Genomic DNA, 22,797 nt, shown 5'->3' on the forward strand with positions numbered 1-22,797 from the left:
ATTAAAGTGTTACTGAACCCACAACAGTATAATCAGGCTGTATATACAGTAAAGCATGCTTACACTCACAGTGGAACCTAAGGGGTTAATCCTCTAAATTGTGTAAAAAGGCTGTTTAATCATGTCTTCTCTGATGCCCCCCTTCTTATGCTGTCCCCAATATGTCTGCTGATAGAACAGAGCCTTGGGGGCAAGCTGCACATGCTCAGTTTGGTGTGTATTTTTTATTTCTGGTAGGGTGCATGTGATTAGCACAGGGCCAATCAGCACTGTCCAGACAGCAAGTTGGGGGTCCTGCATCCTAAAAGGACAAATAGGGAAGAATTAAAACCCCTCCTACAAGCTTTAACCAGACACTGATAGAAGTCACACGACTCATATACTTCTGATTAGAAATTGTATTTAACAGTTTATATTTACTAAAATAATTACACTTCAGTGTTCTGTGAACTGAGAAGACCAGATATAGAGAACAAAAAAATAATAGTTTTTTCAGCCTTAAAAAATACAGTAGAACCTTTATAAATGTATACTCATATATCATGTTCTTGCCTTGCAGGCTGCAGAATGGCTGTGCCTAAACTGTCAGACACAAAGAGCACTCTCAGGACAACTTGGGGACATGGGCAAAGTACCTCCTCTTTTAGGACTGTCTCCAAAGTCTTCACCAAAGCATTCTGTTTCTCCTGAACAAGCACAGAAACCTACACCACCTAATCTGAAAACACAAGATAAAGCAACTGATCAAGTCATAAAAAAAGAAATTACAAAAACGTCAGATGAAAATGTTACTAAAGGACAAACGGACAAAGCTGGTCAAGTAGAAAGTAAAGATATGAAGACTACAGTTAGCCCACCTGTATTAAGCAAAGAAACAAACGTTCCAGTGGTTCATAAAGCTATAGAGGAGCTACCCCTTAAAGACAGTAAAAAAGATCCTTCCCAAGACATTCCAGTGCCAAAAGAGCCAATAGAAAAGCATTTGCAACATAAAGACAAAATCATCCAAAAGAAGGATTTGATGATTGACCTCTCAACAACAACTTTGACAAAAATTGAAGATGGAGTAGCATTAGATCTGAAAACAACATCTGAAGCAACCAAGCTCACAGAGAAGGATACAAGTAAAGAAAAGACTGTAAGTAATCATTAAATTAAACTAATATTCTGTAAGAATAATGTGAAACCAATAATATGCTATACCCATCTGACTTTTTGAAAGGTACTAGCACTACACTGTGGTTTATTATCCTAAAATTATATATTATTATGTCTTATATTGCTGGAAACAGGAAAGACAGTGGCCTAGGGATAAGGTCTGTATAAATCACAGATAGGACTCCTCCAGGACCTACAGCTTAACACAAGAAGTCAAAGACATAGCCAAACACTTACATTTGTCTGCGATGACTAACCAAAAAAAACGATGGGCCAGATTCACATATAAGTGCGGTGGGGTAACGTATCGTCTATACATTACACCGCCGCAAGTTTTCAGCGCAAGTGCCTGATTCACCAAGCACTTGCGTGTAAACTTACGGCGGTGTAACGTAAAGGCGTCCAGCGCAAGCCCGCCTAATTCAAATGGGGCGTGTAGCATTTAAATTAGGCGCGCTCCCGCGCCGGACGTACTGCGCATGCCTCCGTTTTTAAATTCCGCCGTACTTTGCGCGAAGTGACGTCATTTTTTTGAACGGCGACGTGCGTAACGTACTTTCGTATTCCCGGACGTCTTACGCAAAAAAAATTTAAAATTCGACCCGGGAACGACGGCCATACTTTAACATGGCTCATCTAAGGTTAAGCCAAAAATTGCCCAAATCCCCAAATTTTAACATCTCACTCTGTGGGCTTTAAGACTCAGGCCCCGTACACACGACCGAGTTTCTCGGCAGAATTCAGCCAGAAACTCGGGTTCAGAGCTGAATTCTGCCGAGAAACCCGGCCGTGTGTACACTTTCGGCCGAGGAAGCCGACGAGGACCTCGGCGAGGAAATAGAGAACATGTTCTCTATTTCCTCGTTGTTCAATGGCAAAAGTCGGCCCGCCGAGTTCCTCGGTGGCTTCCACACTGAACTCGACGAGGAACTCGATGTGTTTTGGCACGTTGAGTTCCTCGGTCGTGTGTACGGGGGCCTCAGACTCAAACTTTGGCATGTCACCCTGCAGGATTTGTGTTGGCCTGACAGTGTTGATAAAGGGATATGAAGTAACAAAGAGAGCTTAAAGGGTCACTAAAGGGATTTTTTTTTACCTTTACCTTACTGCAGTCCTGGTTTCATGTCCTCATTGTTCGTTTTTGCTCTGATGTTGCTGTAATCCTTCTCTGTTCTGAACACTTCCTGGTTGTCTGTTTCTTGATGAAAAAGTCATGGGAGCTTTCTCTCTGTGGTCACTAAACAAGGAGGTGTGATTACTGTGTGTCTAAAACCCCTCAGAACCAATCACTTTCGTTTTACAAACCACCACTGCCCTGTATTGGCTCTGTTTCTCTGTACATCACAGAAGCAGGAAACATCATGCAAAAACAAAACTGTAGGTACATTATATGATTGATTTTTATATGTTTTTAATCATTTTTAAAAGGAATCAGTTAACTATTATGTCTCTATACCGTGTAAACAGTCATTTCAGCAAAAACATTTTTTCCTTTACAACTCCTTTAAAGTTCTTTGAAAATCTTGACATGATTGTAAACAATCACCTTGTAAAACAACCCATTCTGATTAACAACGTACAGACCAGAAGAATTTACCCCCTAATTGATCAGGCCATTTTTTGCGATTTGGCACTGCATTAATTGAACTGACAATTACGCGGTCATGCAACGCTGTACCCAGGACAAAATTTACGTTCTTTTTTCCCCACAAATAGAGATTTCTTTTGGTGGTATTTGATTACCTCTGCAGTTTTTGAGCCTGTCAATCCAATGTAAACACACAGGAGTTTCTAAGCTTTTAGAATCAGACTAAATCCGAACTTCAGAGACTTTTCTGGATTGGGAATCTGAGAATGTAAAGCTTTGTTAAGCAGCTAGAAATGCAGAGAAGACTCTTTGAAGCCCCATACACACTATCAGTTTTCCTGCTGGTTTTCTCTTGAGGTTTACCAAAACCATGTAGTACAAGGACCTGCCTGATTGCATTCAAATTGAAACGCTTAAGGTTTGACCTCATATTAGATGGTTTTGGTAAACCTGAAGAGAAAACCATCAGGAAAACTGAATAGTGTGTATGGGGCTTAATAGTTTAATGTCCATAATCTGGCATAGGTGTGCTATAAGTGCTTCCTAGGTGGCAGCAAAATAGGTCCTGAGCCTATTCTGCCATAGATAGAAATATTGTAAAGGAATTTTCAATTATTTCACACATTCTAAGCAGGAACAGTGAAAGATGCTGTGTAACAGATTTACTACAAGCTTTCAGCTGAAGTCATCAATTCCCCCCTCAGCTGCTCCAAATTAGCACTGCCATAGAATGAAACCTGACCCTGACAACTTTTTAATCATGCACATGTTTCAAGTGAAAATCTTTTTCATCTTCAGTGATAAATCTGTCTCAGACCTGTGTAAATCAGCTGCAGTTGGCTGCCCAGGATTACATGTGCACAGGCCACAAATATGCTGCAAACCTTTTTGAAAAGATTTGGCTAATCATAGGCATCCTGATTGCTTCTTTTAATCTCACTAATTGGTTGATAAATGCCCCCCTCCCCCACAGAGTATGTATAAAATACAGTTTTAGTATTTATAGAGTAGAAAAGGAAGTTACTATCAAGTTGCTTTATGCCCTGTACACACGATTGGGTCCATCCGATGAGAATGGTCTGATGACCGTTTTTATCGGTTAACCGATGAAGCTGACTAAGGCCTCGTACACACGATAGGTTTAAACAGAGGACAACGGTCTGATGGACCGTTTTCATCGGTCAAAACCGATTACCCCATACTTCTGTATCTTCTTAACTATTAGAGGTTAAATCTTATAATAAATACAGTAGTTCTTTTTTAGGTATATTAGAAAAATTCGGAAAATAAAAAAATGCAACTAGATTGGCAGCTGCAAATAGATTTGTTGAAGTAAATTTGTAAGTTTAATCATCTTTGGTAATGAAGTTAACCTACAATGCCACACTGTTCTCGCAAGTCACTTAGGATTTTTTTTTAAAAAACATTTAGAAGCTAATGCAGTAGCAATTATATTGCCACAAATTGGCAGCATTATCAGTCTTCTGATCAAATTACCACCAATGCCATCTAAAATGTGGGGCTTAATTAACAAAGAATCTAAAATCCAGGGTGCCTTTTTACATCTGAATCCCCAAAACAGACCAGAGATTAAAGGGTTATTTTATAAAAGGAATAGGAGAGATTCACTTTGCAAAGCAAACAGGCACCAATCCGTTAGTAAATGAACCACAATGTGTATAATTTTCTGAAACTGTTTTTTCCTTGACAGTTCAAGAAAAAGCATTGTCACTAAAAGGGCAGCGTAAAGGTATGCCCTGTACACACGATCGGTTCATCCGATGAAAACGGACCATCAGATATACGATGAAGCTGACTTTCATCAGTCTTGCCTACACACCATCTGTTAAAAAAACGATTGTGTCAGAACGCGTTGACGTAAAACACAACGACATGCTGAGAAAAATGAAGTTTAATGCTTCCGAGCATGCGTCGACTTGATTCTGAGCAAAAGGGGGTTTTTACTCCTGCGCTGATCGTCTAAAGCAAAATTGATAAACATATATTGACAAAACCCAAGCAGCAAACATAAACATGTGATAATCATGAAAAAGGCAAAAAAAAAAAAAAAAAATAGTTGCGCTAAGTGGTACCAAATAAAATGAAAAATTAGATAAGTGAGAATGACATTGATAACCAATGAGTAAAGAGAGTGAATCAACTCAACAGCAGATAATTGAATGAGCGTACATCTACTGTATATCGCAAGATATCTGCCTGTGAAAATGTAAAACTAGCAACAATAGTGCCAAAAAATATATGTGCTAAATTAAATAATTGTTGATAATAAATGTCCAAGGCAGGACAGCCAGTGTATTCGAAACAGATCAGAGTGTATCCACACACAAGGATTGTTCCGGATAAATACAGTAAAAAACAGTCCAATGTGAGGGAGGAAACATCAGAACTTCAAGTATACACTGATAGATGTGTCTATGACAGGAAGTATAGCTGTCATCCACCACCACAGCGATGAAATATTCTCCAGTGCCACAAAGAGTAGTACCAGAACCGTAGGGCCTCAGAGTGTAAGGTCTAAAATCGCTTTTGCAGATATAAACCTCTGCAGGGGTTATACTGGATCCTCCGACCTCCAGGCTCCTCGGGGTTTCCACAGAAAATCCTCCTCTAAGAGCGGTAATGGAAGTGGTAGCATCTAGTCCACCGAATGCCAATCCATAGATCATAAAGGGTATAGAAAATAAGCAGCATGTGCGTTATCTCCTTTAAAAGTTTGTACTTTATTGTAAGGCTCGAGTAGCGTTACAGCAAGTTTAAAAACAAAACAAAGTAAAAGTCGGCATAAGTTTAAAAAGCAAATAGTTGCGAACACCCGTGCTTCCGGGTCACGTGGGAGCGTGATGACGTCACTGCGTAGCTCCGCTCCGACAAAGCTGTAGTTTTTATTAAAGGGACAATTATTTATTTTTTTAGAGGTCCGGAGGTCCCCAGGGGCCCAAAGCCCCCAAGGCCCCCGGATGGAAACCCCCCCATTTTTTAAAATATTTTTTTTATAAAAAAATATTTTTTTTCTAATATATTTTTATTTAATTTTTTATTAAAGGGCTAATTTTTTTTAGTGGTAAGGGGGGCCCGGAGATCCCCAGGGCCCCGGATGACAACCCCCCCTTTTTTTTTATAAAAAAAATATATTTTTTATATATTTATTTATTTATTTATATATATATATATATATATATATATATATATATATATATATATTATAATATATATATATTATATATATATATAATATTTTTTTTATTATTATTATTATTATTATTAAAGGGCCCAGAGGGCCCCAGATGGCAACCCCCCTTTTTTTTATAAAAAAAAAAAATTATTGTATATTATTTTATTTCTTTTTTTTTCTTTTTTTTATATATATATATATTTTTTTATTAACCACTTCCATACAGGGCACGTATACACCTTCCCGCCCAAGCCAATTTTCAGCTTTCAGCACTGTCGCACTTTGAATGGCAATTGCGCGGTCATGCTACACTGTACCCAAACAAAATTGGCGTCCTTTTTTACCCACAAATAGAGCTTTCTTTTGGTGGTATTTGATCACCTCTGCGATTTTTTTTTTTGCGCAACAACTAAAAAAAGACCGAAAATTTTGAAAAAAATTAAGTTTTTTATTTTTTCTGTATTTTTTTTGTAAATAAGTACGTTTTCTCTTTCAATTACGGGCACTGATATGGTGGCACTGATGGGCACAGATGAGATGGCACTGATGGACATCGACGAGGTAGTACTGACGGGCACAGATGAGGTGGCACTGATTGGCGGCGCTGGTATGCGGCACTGATGGGCACACATAGGCGGCACTCATGGGCACACATAGGCGCACTGATGGGCACTCATGAGCGGCACTGATGGGCACTCATGGGCGGCACTGATGGGCACTCATGGGCGGCACTGGGCACTCATGGGTGGCACAGATGGGCACTCATAGGCGGCACAGATGGGCACTGTGGGGTGGCACTTATGGGTGGCACAGATGGGTACTGTGGGGTGGCACAGATGGGCACTGTGGGGTGGCACTGATGGACACTGTGGGGCGGCACTGATGGACACTGTGGGGCGGCATTATTTACTTGTTTACTTGTTGCCAGTCAGTGCCCATTTGTGGGCACTGGCATCTTTTTTTTTTGCATCTTTTTTTTTTTTTTCAGACTTTGTTTTTTTCAGACTTTTTTTTTGCATCTTTTTTTTTGCCCCTTTTTATAAGTTTTGCCCTTCCCTAGTGGGCATCCCTGGTGGTCCATGTGGCGATCCGAGGGGGGGCTGCGCTGATAAACAAGGTGGCACTGATTGGCGGTGCTGGTATGCGGCACTGATGGGCACACATAGGCGGCACTCATGGGCACACATAGGCCGGCACTGATGGGCAGCACTGATGGCACTCATGAGCGGCACTGATGGGCACTCATGGGCGGCACTGATGGGCACTCATGGGCGGCACTGGGCACTCATGGGTGGCACAGATTGGCACTCATAGGCGGCACAGATGGGCACTGTGGGGGTGGGCACTTATGGGTGGCACAGATGGGTACTGTGGGGTGGCACAGATGGGCACTGTGGGGTGGCACTGATGGACACTGTGGGGTGGCACTGATGGACACTGTGGGGCGGCACTGATGGACACTGTGGGGCGGCATTATTTACTTGTTTACTTGTTTCCAGTCAGTGCCCATTTGTGGGCACTGATTGGCATCTTTTTTTTTTTTTGCATCTTTTTTTTTTTTTTAAGACTTTTTTTTTTTTTTCAGACTTTTTTTTTTTTGCCCCTTTTTATAAGTTTTGCCCTTCCCTAGTGGGCATCCCTGGTGGTCCATGTGGCGATCCGAGGGGGGGCTGCGCTGATAAACAATCAGCGCGAACCCCCCTTGTCAGGAGAGCCGCCGATCGGCTCTCATCTACTAGCGTCTGTCAGACGCGAGTGAGGAAGAGCCATCGACGGCTCTTCCTGTTTACATCGTGATCAGCCGTGGTTGGACACGGCTGATCACGTGGTAAAGAGTCTCCGTGAGAGACTCTTTACCGAGATCGGTGTTGCGGGGTGTCAGACTGACACCCCGCAACAACGATCGCCACGATGCGCGCCCCCGGGGGCGCGCAGCGGCTAAGAATCCTGAGGACGTCATATGACGTCCGGTCAGGATTCTACAACCACTTTGCCGACGTCAATTTGTCATTGGCGGGCGGCAAGTGGTTAAAGAGCTCAGAGGTCCCCAGGGCCCCATGTGGAAAACCCCCTTTTTTATTTGTTATAAATCTTTATTTTTTTATTTTTGTTTATATATATTTATTTTTATGTTTTTATTAAAGGGCCCTGGATGGCAACCCCCCTTTTTTTTCATAAATGTTTATTTTTTTTATATATTTTTTTTTACTAAAGGGCCCAGAGGTTTTTTTGTTATTGTTATTATTAAAGGGCCCAGAGTTCCCGGATGGCAACCCCCCTTTTTTGTATTTTTTTTTTATAAGCGGGGGGGGGGGGGGGGCTGCTGCGAATTGAGAAGCGGGGGGGCCCTTTACAAAAAAAAAAAAGAAGAAATAAATAAATATATATATATATATATATATATATATATATATATATATATATATATATATATATATATATATATATATATATATATATATAAAGAAGGGGGGCTTAATGTAAGATTAAATGATATAAATGCTGGCCTTAAAACTATGTATTTTGATATAACTTTATCGTCATCGTTATTGGCTTAAAATGTCACAGTAGTTGTATTCCTGTCTGTACATCATGCACAGTTTTATATTCACAGTATCTTTTGTGACATCTATGAAACCAAAACCCACATTTCATATAAATGCATGTTTTAAAACATATGCTGGTTTACATACAAATGTATCTGTTGTCATAAATGGTATCAGTCTTTCAGTGTGCTCCTTTAACATTTTTATGTTGTCTATGCATCTGTCGTGAACAACTTATACATTTTACTACAGTAAATGTATATGCATGCTAGAACGTTTTATATATTTTTTTTGTGATATATTTAGAAGAATGTAAAATGTTAATGGGTCTGATAGGCAAAAGTTCCAATAAATTGTTAATGCCCATGAATTGCTAAACTCATTATTCCAACATTTATTATGTCTGTTCTACGGACTGCAGGCAGCATCTATTTCTGTGTCCCACCTACTCCCCTGCAAAAAAAAATAAAAAAATGTGTGTATGAGCTGTAAAAACAAATTAATAAAATATTTGCACCTTCTTTCCTTTAGGCTAGGTTCACACTTAGACATGAGTTAAAGGGGTTGTAAAGGTTTGTTTTTTATTTTCTAAATAGGTTCCTTTAAAGCGGGGGTTCACCCTAAAAAAAAAAAAAGTTTCCATGCCATCCAGCATACTAGCGCGAGCTACAGTATGCCTTTTTTTTTTGCGCCGTACTCATAGTTTAATCCCTTAGTAGGCGTTCCTAGGCAGAGGGGAACATGATTGACGGCCGGCTATGGCGCGTCACGCTTCCCGAAAATAGCCGAAATAGGACTTGGCTCTTCACGACGCCTGCGCAGTCAGCTCCTAGTCTGTGCGCAGGCGCGTATAGCGCCGTGAAGAGCCGAGTCCTACTCCGGCTATTTTGGGGAAGCGTAACGCGCCATAGCCGTCCGTCAATCATGTTCCCTCTGCATAGGAACGCCCATTCCCCGCGGGGAGTCTGAAACGTAACTACGGGATTAAACTGTGAGTACAGCCCAAAAAAAATTAAATAAAGGCATACTGTAGCTCGCGCTAGTATGCTGAATTTCATGGTAGAAACTTGTTTTTTAGGGTGAACCATCGCTTTAAGCTAGTGCATTGTTGGTTCACTTACCTTTTCCTTCGATTTCCCTTCTAAATGTTTTGTTCCTTTGTTATTTATCTTTGTCTGAATTTCTCACTTCTTGTTGCTCCTCAGTAAGGTGTTCAGTAAGCTGTTCTAAATGACTTTCCACCACTCGGATGATGGTGGAAAGCTTACTGAGGAGAAACAGGAAGTGAGAAATTCAAACAAAGAAAAAAAACATTTAGAAGGGAAATTGAAGGAAAAGGTAAGTGAACCAACAATGCACTAGCTTAAAGGAACCAATTTAGAAAATAAAAGACGAACCTTTACAGCCCCTTTAAGTATGCACATTTCAATTTGTTTTCAGACATGCATGTTTTAAAAACATGCGTTACATGTATTTTCATGCATTTTTCAGGCACTCCCATTGAAGACTATTAACAGCCAAAAATATGACTCTGCCCCAAGAAAGCTTATGTACTATTTTGAGCTTTCGGCAACAGGCTTCAAATGACACGACCCTCAGGTGTGAATGGGCACCAGTGAATAAAATGGGAATCTTGATGTTGAGCACTCAAGAGCTTCAGGGAATGCACTTCAAATCACTTAGATATAAACGATACAAAACAGAATAAAAATTAGATGTAAAAAAAGAGATCATTAAACTTTGGGCTAGGGGAGCATCTTTATGTAAAAAAAAAAGAGCATTAAATGTTGGACTAGTGGTTCGTTTTTATTTTATGCTATATCCATTTTTAAGCTTCTATATTTTTCTATTATAGCTAATAGCACATAATAAGCAAATGCTAACTATAGCATTGTTGGAGACAGAAGAAAGTGCTAGTTGAATGCGATTATAAACAAATGCAAAAATTACATTAACAATGCTTAATGAGAAACACCTTGCTAACCAGTGTACAATAAAACAGTATTTTCCATGGTGGAAAATATAACATGCTCTTCTGCTGAGTTAAAATAAAATGTCTTAATAGAAAATTATATTGTTGCTTTTCCTTACTGTTAAACATAACTGCTCAAACCAATTTAACCACTTCAACTACAGAAGATTTACCCCCTTTCATGACTGTGTTACTTTAACTGACAATATAATGTATGTCCTTTTTTTCCCACAAATAGAGCTTTCTTTTGGTGGTTTTTGATCACCTCTGTGTTTTTTTAATTTTTTGTGCTATAAATAAAAAAAGAGCAACAATTCTGCTATTAAACATATAAAAATAAAAAAATCTAATACCTTTAACAATTTAGGCCAATATCCTGCTACATATTTTTGGTAAAAAAAAAATCCAATAAGTGTATATTGATTGATTTGCGCAAAAGTTATAGCATCTACAAACTATGGGATACAAGTGAGTATTTGATTCCCTGCTGATTTTGTACATTTGCCCACTGACAAAAAAATGATCAGTCTATAATTGTATTGGTTGGTTTATTTTTAACAGTGAGAGACAGAATGACAACAAAAAAATCCAGAAAAACGCATTTCAATTTTTTTTTCAATTGATTTGCATTTTAATGAGTAAAATAAGTATTTGATCCCCTATCAATCAGCAAGATTTCTGGCTTCCAGGTGTCTGCTATACAGGCAAGATTAGGAGCACTCTCTTAAAGGAAGTGCTCCTAATGTCAGCTTGTTACCTGTAAAAAATACACTTTTCCACAGAAGCAATCAATCAATCAGATTCCAAACTCTCCACCATGGCCAAGACCAAAGAGCTGTCCAAGGATGTCAGGGGCAAGATTGTAAACCTGCACAAGGCTGGAATGGGCTACAAGACCATCGCAAAGCAGCTTGGTGAGAGGGTGACAACAGTTGGTGCCATTATTTGCGAAAAAAACACAGAAAATCTCCCTCATGGAGTTTCAATGATCATGAGAACAGTGAGGAATCAGCCCAGAACTACACGGGAGAATCTTTTCAATGATCTCAAGGCAGCTGGAACTATAGTCACCAAGAAGACAATTGGTAACACACTACGCCATGAAGGACTGAAATTCTGCAACACCCACATGCCTGTCTGAAGTTTTCTATTGAACATCTAAATGATTCAGAGGAGAACTGAGTGAAAGTGTTGAGGTCAGATGAGATCAAAATCAAGCTCTTTGGCATTAACTTAACTCTCCGTGTTTGGAGGAAGAGGAATGCTGCCTGTGACCCCAAGAACACCATCCCCACCGTCAAACATTGAGGTGGAAACATTATGCTTTGGGGGTGTGTTTGTGCTAAGAGAACAGGACAACTTCACTGCATCAAAGGGACCATGTCCTGTCAAATCATGGGTGAAATCCTTCCCTCAGCCAGGGCATTGAAAATGGGTTGTGGATGTGTATTCCAGCATGACGATGACCCAAAACACATGACCAAGGCAACAGAGGAGTGGCTCAAGAAAAAGCACATTAAGGTCCTGGAGTGGCCTAGTCAGTCACCAGATCTTAATCCCATAAAAAATATGTGGAGGGAGCTGAAGGTTCGAGTTACCAAATGTCAGCCTCAAAACCTTAATGACTTGGAGAAGATCTGCAAAGAGGAGTGGGACAAAATCCCTCCTGAGATGTGTGCAAACCTGGTGGCCAACTACAAGAAATGTCTGACCTCAGTGATTACCAACAAGAGTTTTGCCACCAAGTACTAAGTCATGTTTTGTGAAGGGGTCAAATACACTCATTAAAATGCAAATCAATTTATAACTTTTTTTAAATGCGTTTTTTTTTTTGTTTGTTTTTATTCTCTCTCTCACTGTTACTGTTAAAATAAACCTACCATTAAAACTATAGACTGATTATTTTGTTGTCAGAGAACAAACAAACAAAATCAGCAGGGGACCATTTTATTTCCTTACTGTATATTTATGGAGATTTCTTTTTACTAGTATGGTGGAGATCAGCGACTGCAATATTGCGGCGGACAAATCGAACACTAACTGATGCTTTTGACTTTTTGGTGACCAGTGACACTAATACAGTGATCAGTGCTGAAAATATGCATCGTCACTGTACTAATGACACTGGCTGGGAAGGGATTAACATCAGGTTCAATCAAAGAGGTGCTTTTACTATGGGAAGGAACTGATCAATGTTCCTGCTTTAAACGAAGGAACACAGGATCAATGCCTTACCTACTGACAGAACGGCAATCTGCCTTGTTTACATAAGCAGATTGCCACTCTGGCTCTCTGCCTAATGATCGGTGAGTACCAGCGGACATCAAGTCCGCAGTACCCACAGATCAGCTCAGTGTCTAATCACAGTGGGAGCGGGTCCCATGCGCCCCTCAGACCTGTTAGTGCAGGATCATGTACTAGGTTATCTAGTTACGTAACCAACTAGTGATATCTGATCCTGAGCAGGAGAGCCGCCTTGACGATGTATATGTACAGTATACGGTCGGCATGTGGTTAATTTAGTGCAAGATAAATTTTATAAAATTCCAAGCAGCAAAATTGAAATGATAAATTCAGGCATTGCTATTATGGGGGAAAAAAAACACTTGAACAATTTATGGGGATGCAACAGAAATGACATTGAGATTTCTCAGTGGTCCAGTGAATATTATACAATAAGACAAAGGAAAATATTCAACAGAATAATTTCAAATATGTCCTTCTCTGGCAAATTCCTGGGTTACCAATACACAAAGTCTACTTTATATAACCAAGTAGTTGTGTACAATATTTTACTAATGGGTGTAGTAATTATACTGACATAACTAAGCTGCTGCAAATTTCTAAAGTGTTTTGGAGGTCCTCACATATAAAGGGACAAATAGTACATGACATCACTACCTGTAAAAATCTACCGGTCCTAATGTACAGTCATGACCAAAATTGTTGGCACCCCAGAAATGTTTCCAGAAAATCAAGTATTTATCACAGAAAAGTATTGCAGTAACACATGTTTTACTATACACATGTTTATTCACTTTGTGTGTAAATAAGATTGTTTCAAGCATGTGATGCTCCTTTAAACTCACCTGGGGCATGTAAGAGGTGTGGGCAATATAAAAATCACACCTGAAAGCAGATAAAAAGGAGATAAGTTCACATAGTCTTTGCATTGTGTGTCTGTGTGTGCCACACTAAGCATGGACAACAGAAAGAGGAGAAGAGAACTGTCTGAGGACTTGAGAATCAAAATTGTGGGACAATATGTCAACAATCTCAAGTTTACAAGTCCATCTCCAGAGATCTAGATTTGCCTTTGTCCACAGTGCGCAACATTATCAAGAAGTTTGCAACCCATGGCACTGTAGCTAATCTCTATGGGGTTGACGGAAGAGAAAAATTGATGAAAGGTTGCAACGCAGAATAGTCCGGATGGTAGATAAGCAGCCCCAAACAAGTTCCAAAGAAATTCAAGCTGTTTTGCAGGCTCAGGGAGCATCAGTGTCAGTGTGAACTATCCGTTGATATTTAAATGAAATGAAACGCTATGGCAGGAGACCAAGGAGGACCCCACTGTTGACACAGAGACATGAAAAAGCAAGACTACAGTTTGCCAAAAATGTACTTGAGTAAGCCAAAATCCTTCTGGGAAAATGTCTTGTGGACAGATGAGACCAAGATAGAGCTTTTTGGTAAAGCACATCATTCTACTGTTTACCAAAAACGGAATGAGGCCTACAAAAAAAAGAACACAGTACCTACAGTGAAATATGGTGGAGGTTCAATGATGTTTTGGGGTTGTTTTGCTGCTTCTGGAACTGGGTGCCTTGAATGTGTGCAAGGCATCATGAAATCTGAGGATTACCAAAGGATTTTGGGTCTCACTGTAGAGCCCAGTGTCAGAAAGCTGGGTTTGCGTCCGAGATCTTGGGTCTTCCAGCAGGACAATGACCTCAAACATACGTCAAAAAGCACCCAGAAATGGATGGCAACAAATCGCTGGAGAGTTCTAAAGTGGCAAGCAATGAGTCCAGATCTAAATCCCATTGAACACCTGTGGAGAGATGTTAAAATTGCTGTTGGGAAAAGGCGCCCTTCCAATAAGAGAGACCTGGAGCAGTTTGCAAAGGAAGAGTGGTCCAGAATTCTGGGTGAGAGGTGTAAGAAACTTATTGATGGTTATAGAAAGTGACTGATTTCAGTTATGTTTTCCAAAGGGTGTGCAACCAAATATAAAGTTAAGGGTGCCAAGAATTTTGACCATCCATTTTTTTAGTTTTAGGTGACATTGTGTCCAATTTGCTTTTTTTCCTCCCTTTTGTGGTTTTGTTCCAATACACACAAATGGAATAAACATGTGTATAGCAAAACATGTGTTACTGCAATACTTTTCTGTGAGAAATACTTGATTTTTTGGAAAAATTTCTGGAGTGCCAACAATTTCAGCCACAGCTGTAAAAACAGATATGTTTTTTCCAAAGGTGTTTCATGGTGTAATTTTCATATTCAGTCATTTTGAAATAAATGTTACATATCATTTACAAAAAAAACCTGTGTCCCTCTCACAGTGAGGGGAAATTACTTCTTCAGAAGCACAGCTCTTTACATTGCTGTGCAAATAATGTGGAAATATGTATTAGCAATTGCATAAGACAGGTCACATTACCTGTGCTTCATTCCATAAGTTAATGGTTAAATAGATAGTTATACCCATGTTAAAAAAATTTAAAATAAATAAAAAGCATCCCCTTTATTTGCCAGCCTATTAAAATTCATTGAAGTATAATCCAGAGATCCAGCACATAATGCTTTTAACGCTGGTGGTACCCTTCCTTTAAAAAGACCGTTCAGGTTTGAGGGAGCAAAGTACTCCACATCTTTACAGTGAAGGTTTAAGTATAAAGTAATATAATTGGGAATTTGTGTATTATTTGCTCAATAGAATCCTTCTTGCCACATTACCATCTCTAATCAGATCATACAATAAATGTAATAAGATGTGGTTACACTGAAAACAAAAAATCTGTGGTAATCTGGATGTACCTGTTTGGAGATGGGGAGCACAGATTTGTATCAACTCGGTGGTAGGACTACTATGAAAATACCAAATCATATACATGAAAATGGTGATCTGGTTATATCAGGGCGAGGATTTCTGGGTAATTTTTTTCTGTTAAAAAAATTGTAAAATTTTAACTATTTGAAGTAACACACTGGCATCTTAAAATAATAAATAAAAAAATCTTAAAATAAAAGTTAAGTAAAAAAATATTTTAGTTGTCAGTGTAGCAACAGGTCTAAACTTGAATTGGATTGTGGGAGTAAATTGCCAGTGGACTAGAATTATATTCCCTGATATCTATTTATTCTCTGAAAACTTGCAAACCTTAAAAAACAATAAGGGAACATTTTCCTGATGCATATGAAACATTAATGCATATTTATGAGAATGATTCAACCCACCTTCAAGACATAATGACGTTAACAGACATATTTTAAATCTGTTATCTTGAGTCATTGAACATGATTCAGCATGATATGAGAACACTATTAGAAGCATTGACAATGGCTCTGTACATAAATACTAAACTCTGGCTGGCATTAAATTTCTTATCCAGGAACGTTAGCATAACTAAAATGTAATAAATATCAGAATAGCTAAACCCATTCCTTATGTGAATGGTTTGAGGACATCTAACACAGGAAGGCATTACATTTCTTAGCTGAGAAACAGGGAAACCCCTAATTACGCAGACGATAAAAAATCAGTGCACAAAAATGATTTGTTAAAACATCAAGCACCTTTACAAATACTTTTCCTTTATATTGGCCTTGCAAAAAAACAAACAAAGGCAATCATGCACAGGTTTGAAGAAAGGCTTAGTGTAGTATACACATTTTGGTAATCACATTAGACATAATTTACAGAAATAATACATCAGACCAAAACGAGGGACAACTGAGGAGGAAAGAGGAACAGAGGCATATGCTTTCACAAGAAAAATAAAAAACAGTTGTTGAGTTTGGATTAAAGAACCCATCAAAAATTATGCTATGAAACAAATCATTCACAGTTATGTATCTGCTTGGAATGTATAGTATAGTTAAATATAGCCACTCAGATCCAAGATGATCTAATGGAGTAATTTGAGCTTTTAGTGTTCTACAGGAAACAAGGGTAACTTGATCTGGTTTTGGGTGATCAATATATGTGGCATTCTATTATAACTGAACATAATTGTATATACGTAATTCTGTTAACCTGAATAATATATATTTAGGATCTAATATCTCAAAGATATGATGTGGGTTAAATGAGAGTTCTTTTGACCAGAAGTGAAAGCGTTAACAAAATTACATTTATTAGAGTATTGTTAAAAGTCTATCTTATACACAGCAAACATCTATAGCCTTAAGCAAGGGAGGAAATATTAGGTTAAAATACAAGAATATGAGGTGGTACTTAACACCCCACCGACTAGAAAAATTCCAGACACTTTCAACACCTTACTGTTGGAGAGAGTACAACCACACAGGCACCCTCTTACACATTATGTGGACATGCCCATCTATAAGAAAACTGTGGTCAGAGATTGAAAACATTTTGCAAAGTATACTGCAGTATAACACCTCACCTCAGCATCCTACATCTAACCATAGAACTGATTCCACCCAAGCTTAGACTCATCACCGCCCACGTGTTACTGGCAACCAAGCTTCTAATAACCAGAAGATGGAAAACAACAGATATCCCTAGCAGTGCAGAAGTCCTAGCACTAGTGTAAAATCACTATACTTATGAATCACTACTCTCCAGGGGCAAACCCTCATACTCCAGACTGCAAAAGTTGTGGCTCCCATGGGTTCATTGGTATGAAAAGAACCAACCTTAGCTCATTGATTATACAATATAGGATTACAAAGTGCTCTGTCCTTTTCCCTCTGTTTCCCTCTTTATCTCGTTCCTCTTCCCCCTCTCCTCCTTTCCTTTCCTCTCTTCATTACTTACCTCCCCGCTCTCTCTCCCTCTCCCCCTACTGTCTCTTCCCAACCTACCTCCATACTCCTACTCAAGATCGAAGGTAGTATATATCCTACTATGGTTTATTTTGTTACTTATGGTTGAATTTATACCGTTTAAAACTAGTAAACACCCACCATGTTCTGTGCACATCCATATTCACACATGTCGTGTTATGCAAATTACCAGTAATGAATACTACCGTGCATATATCTCATTTCATATTTGTACCATCAAACCTTCAATAAAAAGATATAAAAAAAATACAAGAATACAGGGTAAATTTATCACTAGGGATGAGCCGAACACCCCCCGTTCGGTTCGCACCAGAACTTGCGAACACACCAAATGTTCGTGTGAACTTTAGAACCCCGTTAAAGTCTATGGGACTCGAACATTTGAAATCTAAAGTGCTAATTTTAAAGGCTAATATGCAAGTTATTGTCCTAAAAAGTGTTTGGGGACCTGGGTCCTGCCCCAGGGGACATGTATGTAAAGTTTTAAAAACTGAAGTTTTTTCGGGAGCATTGAATTTAATAATGCTAAAAGTGAAACAATAAAAGTGAAATATTCCTTTAAATTTCGTACCTAGGGGGGTGTAAAGTTATACAAACAAAAATGCCGCGCACAATAGGTAAAATTGTAATATCACTTTATAGTCTAAATGAGCATAAAATAAAATAGCGGAGGTATAAGCACAAACTGATATATAAAAAATACAATTGAGTACAATTGAGAAACAATTGAATAACAATTGAATGTGAATATTATAATAAAAACAGTCCACACTGAGTCCACAGTGACAGTCTTATGATGGAAAGATTAAATGAAAAGGTCACGCTGTGATAAGATGGCAGGGTGCACACCAGAACAGTAGGCAAATCGTAGTATGGGAAGTTGGTACAATACCTCAACAAGTGAACTCTCCAAAGTCCAATCTGGAATGCTGTGATATAATCACAACGAATGACTGATTCCACCTTGTGATTATATCACAGCATTCCAGATTGGACCTCCGCTATTTTATTTTATGCTCATTTAGACTATAAAGTGATATTACAATTTTACCTATTGTGTGCTGCATTTTTGTTTGTATGTCCTATTGCTCATTTTCCAAATGGTTGACAGCAGCACAGGGGTTTCTTATACTATTTTTCACAGAACACTGTGTCCTACTATACCATGTTGTAGCGCTATTAGGGGGTTATGTATATATTTTCGGGGTGTAAAGTTAGCATGTGAAATAGCGCATGTTTCCCGTACTTAGAACTGTCTCTGCACAAAGTGTCATTTCTAAAAAGAAAAAAAAAACATTTAAAACCTGACTTGCGGCTATAATGAATTGTCGGCTCCCGGCAATTCAGAGAGGATTTATTCATAAAAAAAAAAGCGTGGGAGACCCCCCAAATTCTATTGCCAGGCCCTTCAGGTCCAGTATGGATATTAAGGGGAACCCCGCCGTCAATTTAAAAAAAAAATGACGTGGGGTTCCCCCAAATATCCATTCCAGACCCTTCAGGTCTGGTGTGGATTTTAAGGGGAACTCCACCCCATTTTTTTTTAAGTAATGGCGTGGAGTTCCCCCAAAAATCCACACCAGACCCCCTATCCGAGCATGTTAACCTGGCCGGCCGCAGAAAAGAGGGGGGCACAATCAGCAGCACCAAGATGGCTCACTGGTGAGCGGAGGGCAGCATTATTTTAATTTCAGTTCCTGACTGTACCTGACTGTGTCCCCTGGAGTGACTTTCTTCAAACAGCCCCTTTCCCACTGCTGTGTAAAGTTGCCTCTGGAGAGGCCGCACAGGTGCAGTGTCATCAGCAGTCATCAGCAATCAGCTTTCCCTCTCTGGGAGAAGCTGGGACTAATTCCCCACTGTGGGCGGGGTCTAGCAGGCCTTCAAAGGCGGCGGGACGCTGTGCGGAGCAGTATCACAATCAGCAGCACCAAGACGGCTCACTGGTGAGCGGAGGGCAGCATTATTTTAATTTCAGTTCCTGACTGTACCTGACTGTGTCCCCTGGAGTGACTTTCTTCAAACAGCCCCTTTCCCACTGCTGTGTAAAGTTGCCTCTGGAGAGGCCGCACAGGTGCAGTGTCATCAGCAGTCATCAGCAATCAGCTTTCCCTCTCTGGGAGAAGCTGGGACTAATTCCCCACTGTGGGCGGGGTCTAGCAGGCCTTCAAAGGCGGCGGGACGCTGTGCGGAGCAGTATCACAATCAGCAGCACCAAGACGGCTCACTGGTGAGCGGAGGGCAGCATTATTTTAATTTCAGTTCCTGACTGTACCTGACTGTGTCCCCTGGAGTGACTTTCTTCAAACAGCCCCTTTCCCACTGCTGTGTAAAGTTGCCTCTGGAGAGGCCGCACAGGTGCAGTGTCATCAGCAGTCATCAGCAATCAGCTTTCCCTCTCTGGGAGAAGCTGGGACTAATTCCCCACTGTGGGCGGGGTCTAGCAGGCCTTCAAAGGCGGCGGGACGCTGTGCGGAGCAGTATCACAATCAGCAGCACCAAGACGGCTCACTGGTGAGCGGAGGGCAGCATTATTTTAATTTCAGTTCCTGACTGTACCTGACTGTGTCCCCTGGAGTGACTTTCTTCAAACAGCCCCTTTCCCACTGCTGTGTAAAGTTGCCTCTGGAGAGGCCGCACAGGTGCAGTGTCATCAGCAGTCATCAGCAATCAGCTTTCCCTCTCTGGGAAAAGCTGGGACTAATTCCCCACTGTGGGCGGGGTCTAGCAGGCCTTCAAAGGCGGCGGGACGCTGTGCGGAGCGCAGCGGGCGCCGGCGGCGCGCCGGAGGGAAGCCCGTCTGTGCCCGTCCGGGGTGGGTCGGGTGGGTTCCCCCCCCCTTTTTTGAGTTGGGCACAAATTTTACCATGCAGCAGTCAAGGTGAGCCTTTGATTGTGATTTTTGGTAGCAGTTGCTTTTATAGACATAGTACGGCTAATTATAACAGCTTAGTCTTCCTGGTAAGAGTTTTAGTATTTTTTACATTTATTTATAATGGAAACTGGTGGTAGGCCGGACGTTATGGTATCGACCATCCATTATAGTCCTCAAAGTCAGAGCAGAATTGTGTACTCTTCTGTCCAATTAAAAACCTTTAACATGGAAGGACATGTTCCCGTTAGAACCTTGATGAAATTGAATAAATATAATTTGCTTGATTTTAATTTTAATCTTATAGCTGAGAAAATCTTGTCAGCACCAAAAGTTGCTAATGCAGATACTTTGATAGATGAAAAAACCCTAGCCCATAAACAAATAAATTCTACAATAAAAGGAGGACTTCTTAATGCGCGGTCTGCGGTAAAAAACGCGACAGCCATTTATGACACCTTATTAGAGTATGATTTAGATTACCTGCTAATCACGGAAACCTGGTTCTCTCCTGCTTCCCCGCCCAGACTGGACGAATTGGTCCCGCCTGGGTATAAGCTACTATCTTGTGACCGTAGCTCGGGGAGAGGTGGAGGAACTGCCTGCATATACAAGGCTAAGTTGAAAATTATAAAAACTTGCACGCAGGATTCTTATGCGTCTATGGAGACACTTTTCCTGCAGTGCAACTTGAGCCCTGAAGTAACCATAGGAATGGCAGTGATTTATCATCCTCCTAACGCTAAAGCTAGGTTTGGCGAGGAGATGTGCGAACTCCTAACGACCCAATCCCTGCGATATGCCCAATCTATAGTCTTGGGAGATTTCAATTGCTGGGCTGACGATGTAAATAATTCGGAAGCCCAGCAGTTGATTGCATTTGCAAACTCCATTGGCTACAGCCAAGATGTCATAGGGGCTACTCATAAAGCGGGTCACACCCTGGACTGGCTTTTCCAGTCAGGATGTATAGAGAAAGTATATCCCCCGAAAGAGATTATATGGAGTGATCACAAATTAATATTATTTGATCACAGCCATAAATTTCGCAAAAAGTCACCTCATGTTCCTAATAGGAACAGTATTCCAAAATTTTCGAGAAATCTCACTAAAATATCTGTTAAGGCTTTTAGTAACCACTTCCTGTTGAATATTGATAAGGCATCGTTTGAGTCCACTAAAGTCGCAGCTGAGAAAATTAATTTTTTCAATACGGCTATTACAAAAGCGCTCGACTACTTAGCCCCCCTAAAGAGAAATCATTGCATTAGGCAAGCAAATAATAATCCCCTCTGGTTTACCCAGGTGACCAGAAGTTTAAAATGGAAGTGCAGAGCAGCGGAGAAAGCGTGGAGAAAAAATCCGGCGCCCGCCTCCAAGGAGGTATATACCGCAGCCCTGAGGAACTATAAACTAGGGATACAAACTGCCAAAAAGCAGTTTTTCTCTGAAAAAATTGCTAATGCTAAAAATGCAGCAGCTGAACTCTTTAGAGTTGCGAAAAATCTAGCTAATCCAGCATGTAGACAGCCGGAAGAAGAAGCTTCACCAGAGTTTTGTAATATTTTATCAAATTATTTTAATGAAAAGATAGAAATTATTAGGAACAATATCAAAGTAGTAGATATTGAGGAATATTGTCCCATCTATGAAGGTACAAGATTCTCTAGTTTTGTGGATGTCTCTACTTTAGATATTCTGAATATCCTCAAGTCTCTTAGAGCCTCGTCCTCATCATTTGATCCTTGCATTGCGCAACTAGTGAAGGACGCCGCAGAGACATTGGCCCCCTTTATTGCCGACATTGTAAATACTTCCTTCTCCACTGGAACAGTGCCGGGTATTCTGAAGCGGGCGGTGATTATTCCCCTGCTGAAGAAAGCTAACCTGGCACGCTCCGTGTTGAGCAATAATCGTCCCATTTCAACTCTACCATTTCTGGCAAAAATCATGGAACGAGCCGCAGTGTGGCAAATTCAGCCCCATCTCGAGTCCAATTCCATTCTCGATGATTTTCAATCTGGATTCCGACCAGGAAGAGGTCCTGAAACCGCCTTGACCAAAGTCCAGGATGATCTACTCTGGGCCCTGGACAGAAATGAGGCTTCGGCCTTGGTATTGCTGGATCTGTCGGCAGCATTCGATACCATCGATCATTCTAGACTGCTTGATCGATTAGGGACTGTGGCAGGCATTGATGGTATAGCATTGGCATGGATGACCTCATTTCTGCTGGACAGGGTTCAGAGAGTAAGGCTGGGACTGCACTGCTCTTCTGATAGTCCCCTGTTCTGTGGAGTCCCTCAAGGGTCGGCGTTATCGCCGCTCCTGTTCAACATCTATCTGAGGCCTCTGCTATATATCATCCGCCGCCACAACCTATCTTTTCATGTCTACGCTGACGACACCCAGTTCTACATTCCTCTGCCC

The 22,797-nt window shown here is 40.4% G+C and overlaps 1 protein-coding gene across 1 annotated transcript in view; it reads left to right on the forward strand.

Annotated features, from left to right (window-relative positions):
- The window catches only part of PCLO (piccolo presynaptic cytomatrix protein), a 398,487-nt gene that overhangs the window by 233,854 nt on the left and 141,836 nt on the right, over positions 1 to 22,797 (forward strand). Inside the window, exon 5 of the mRNA XM_040343440.1 lies at positions 560 to 1,138. Coding sequence (XP_040199374.1) covers positions 560 to 1,138 — 579 coding nt within the window. The remainder of the gene's footprint in view (positions 1 to 559; positions 1,139 to 22,797) is intronic.

This window comes from Rana temporaria, chromosome 3, assembly GCF_905171775.1.
Source record: "Rana temporaria chromosome 3, aRanTem1.1, whole genome shotgun sequence".
In the NCBI taxonomy this organism is placed as follows: Eukaryota; Metazoa; Chordata; class Amphibia; order Anura; family Ranidae; genus Rana; species Rana temporaria.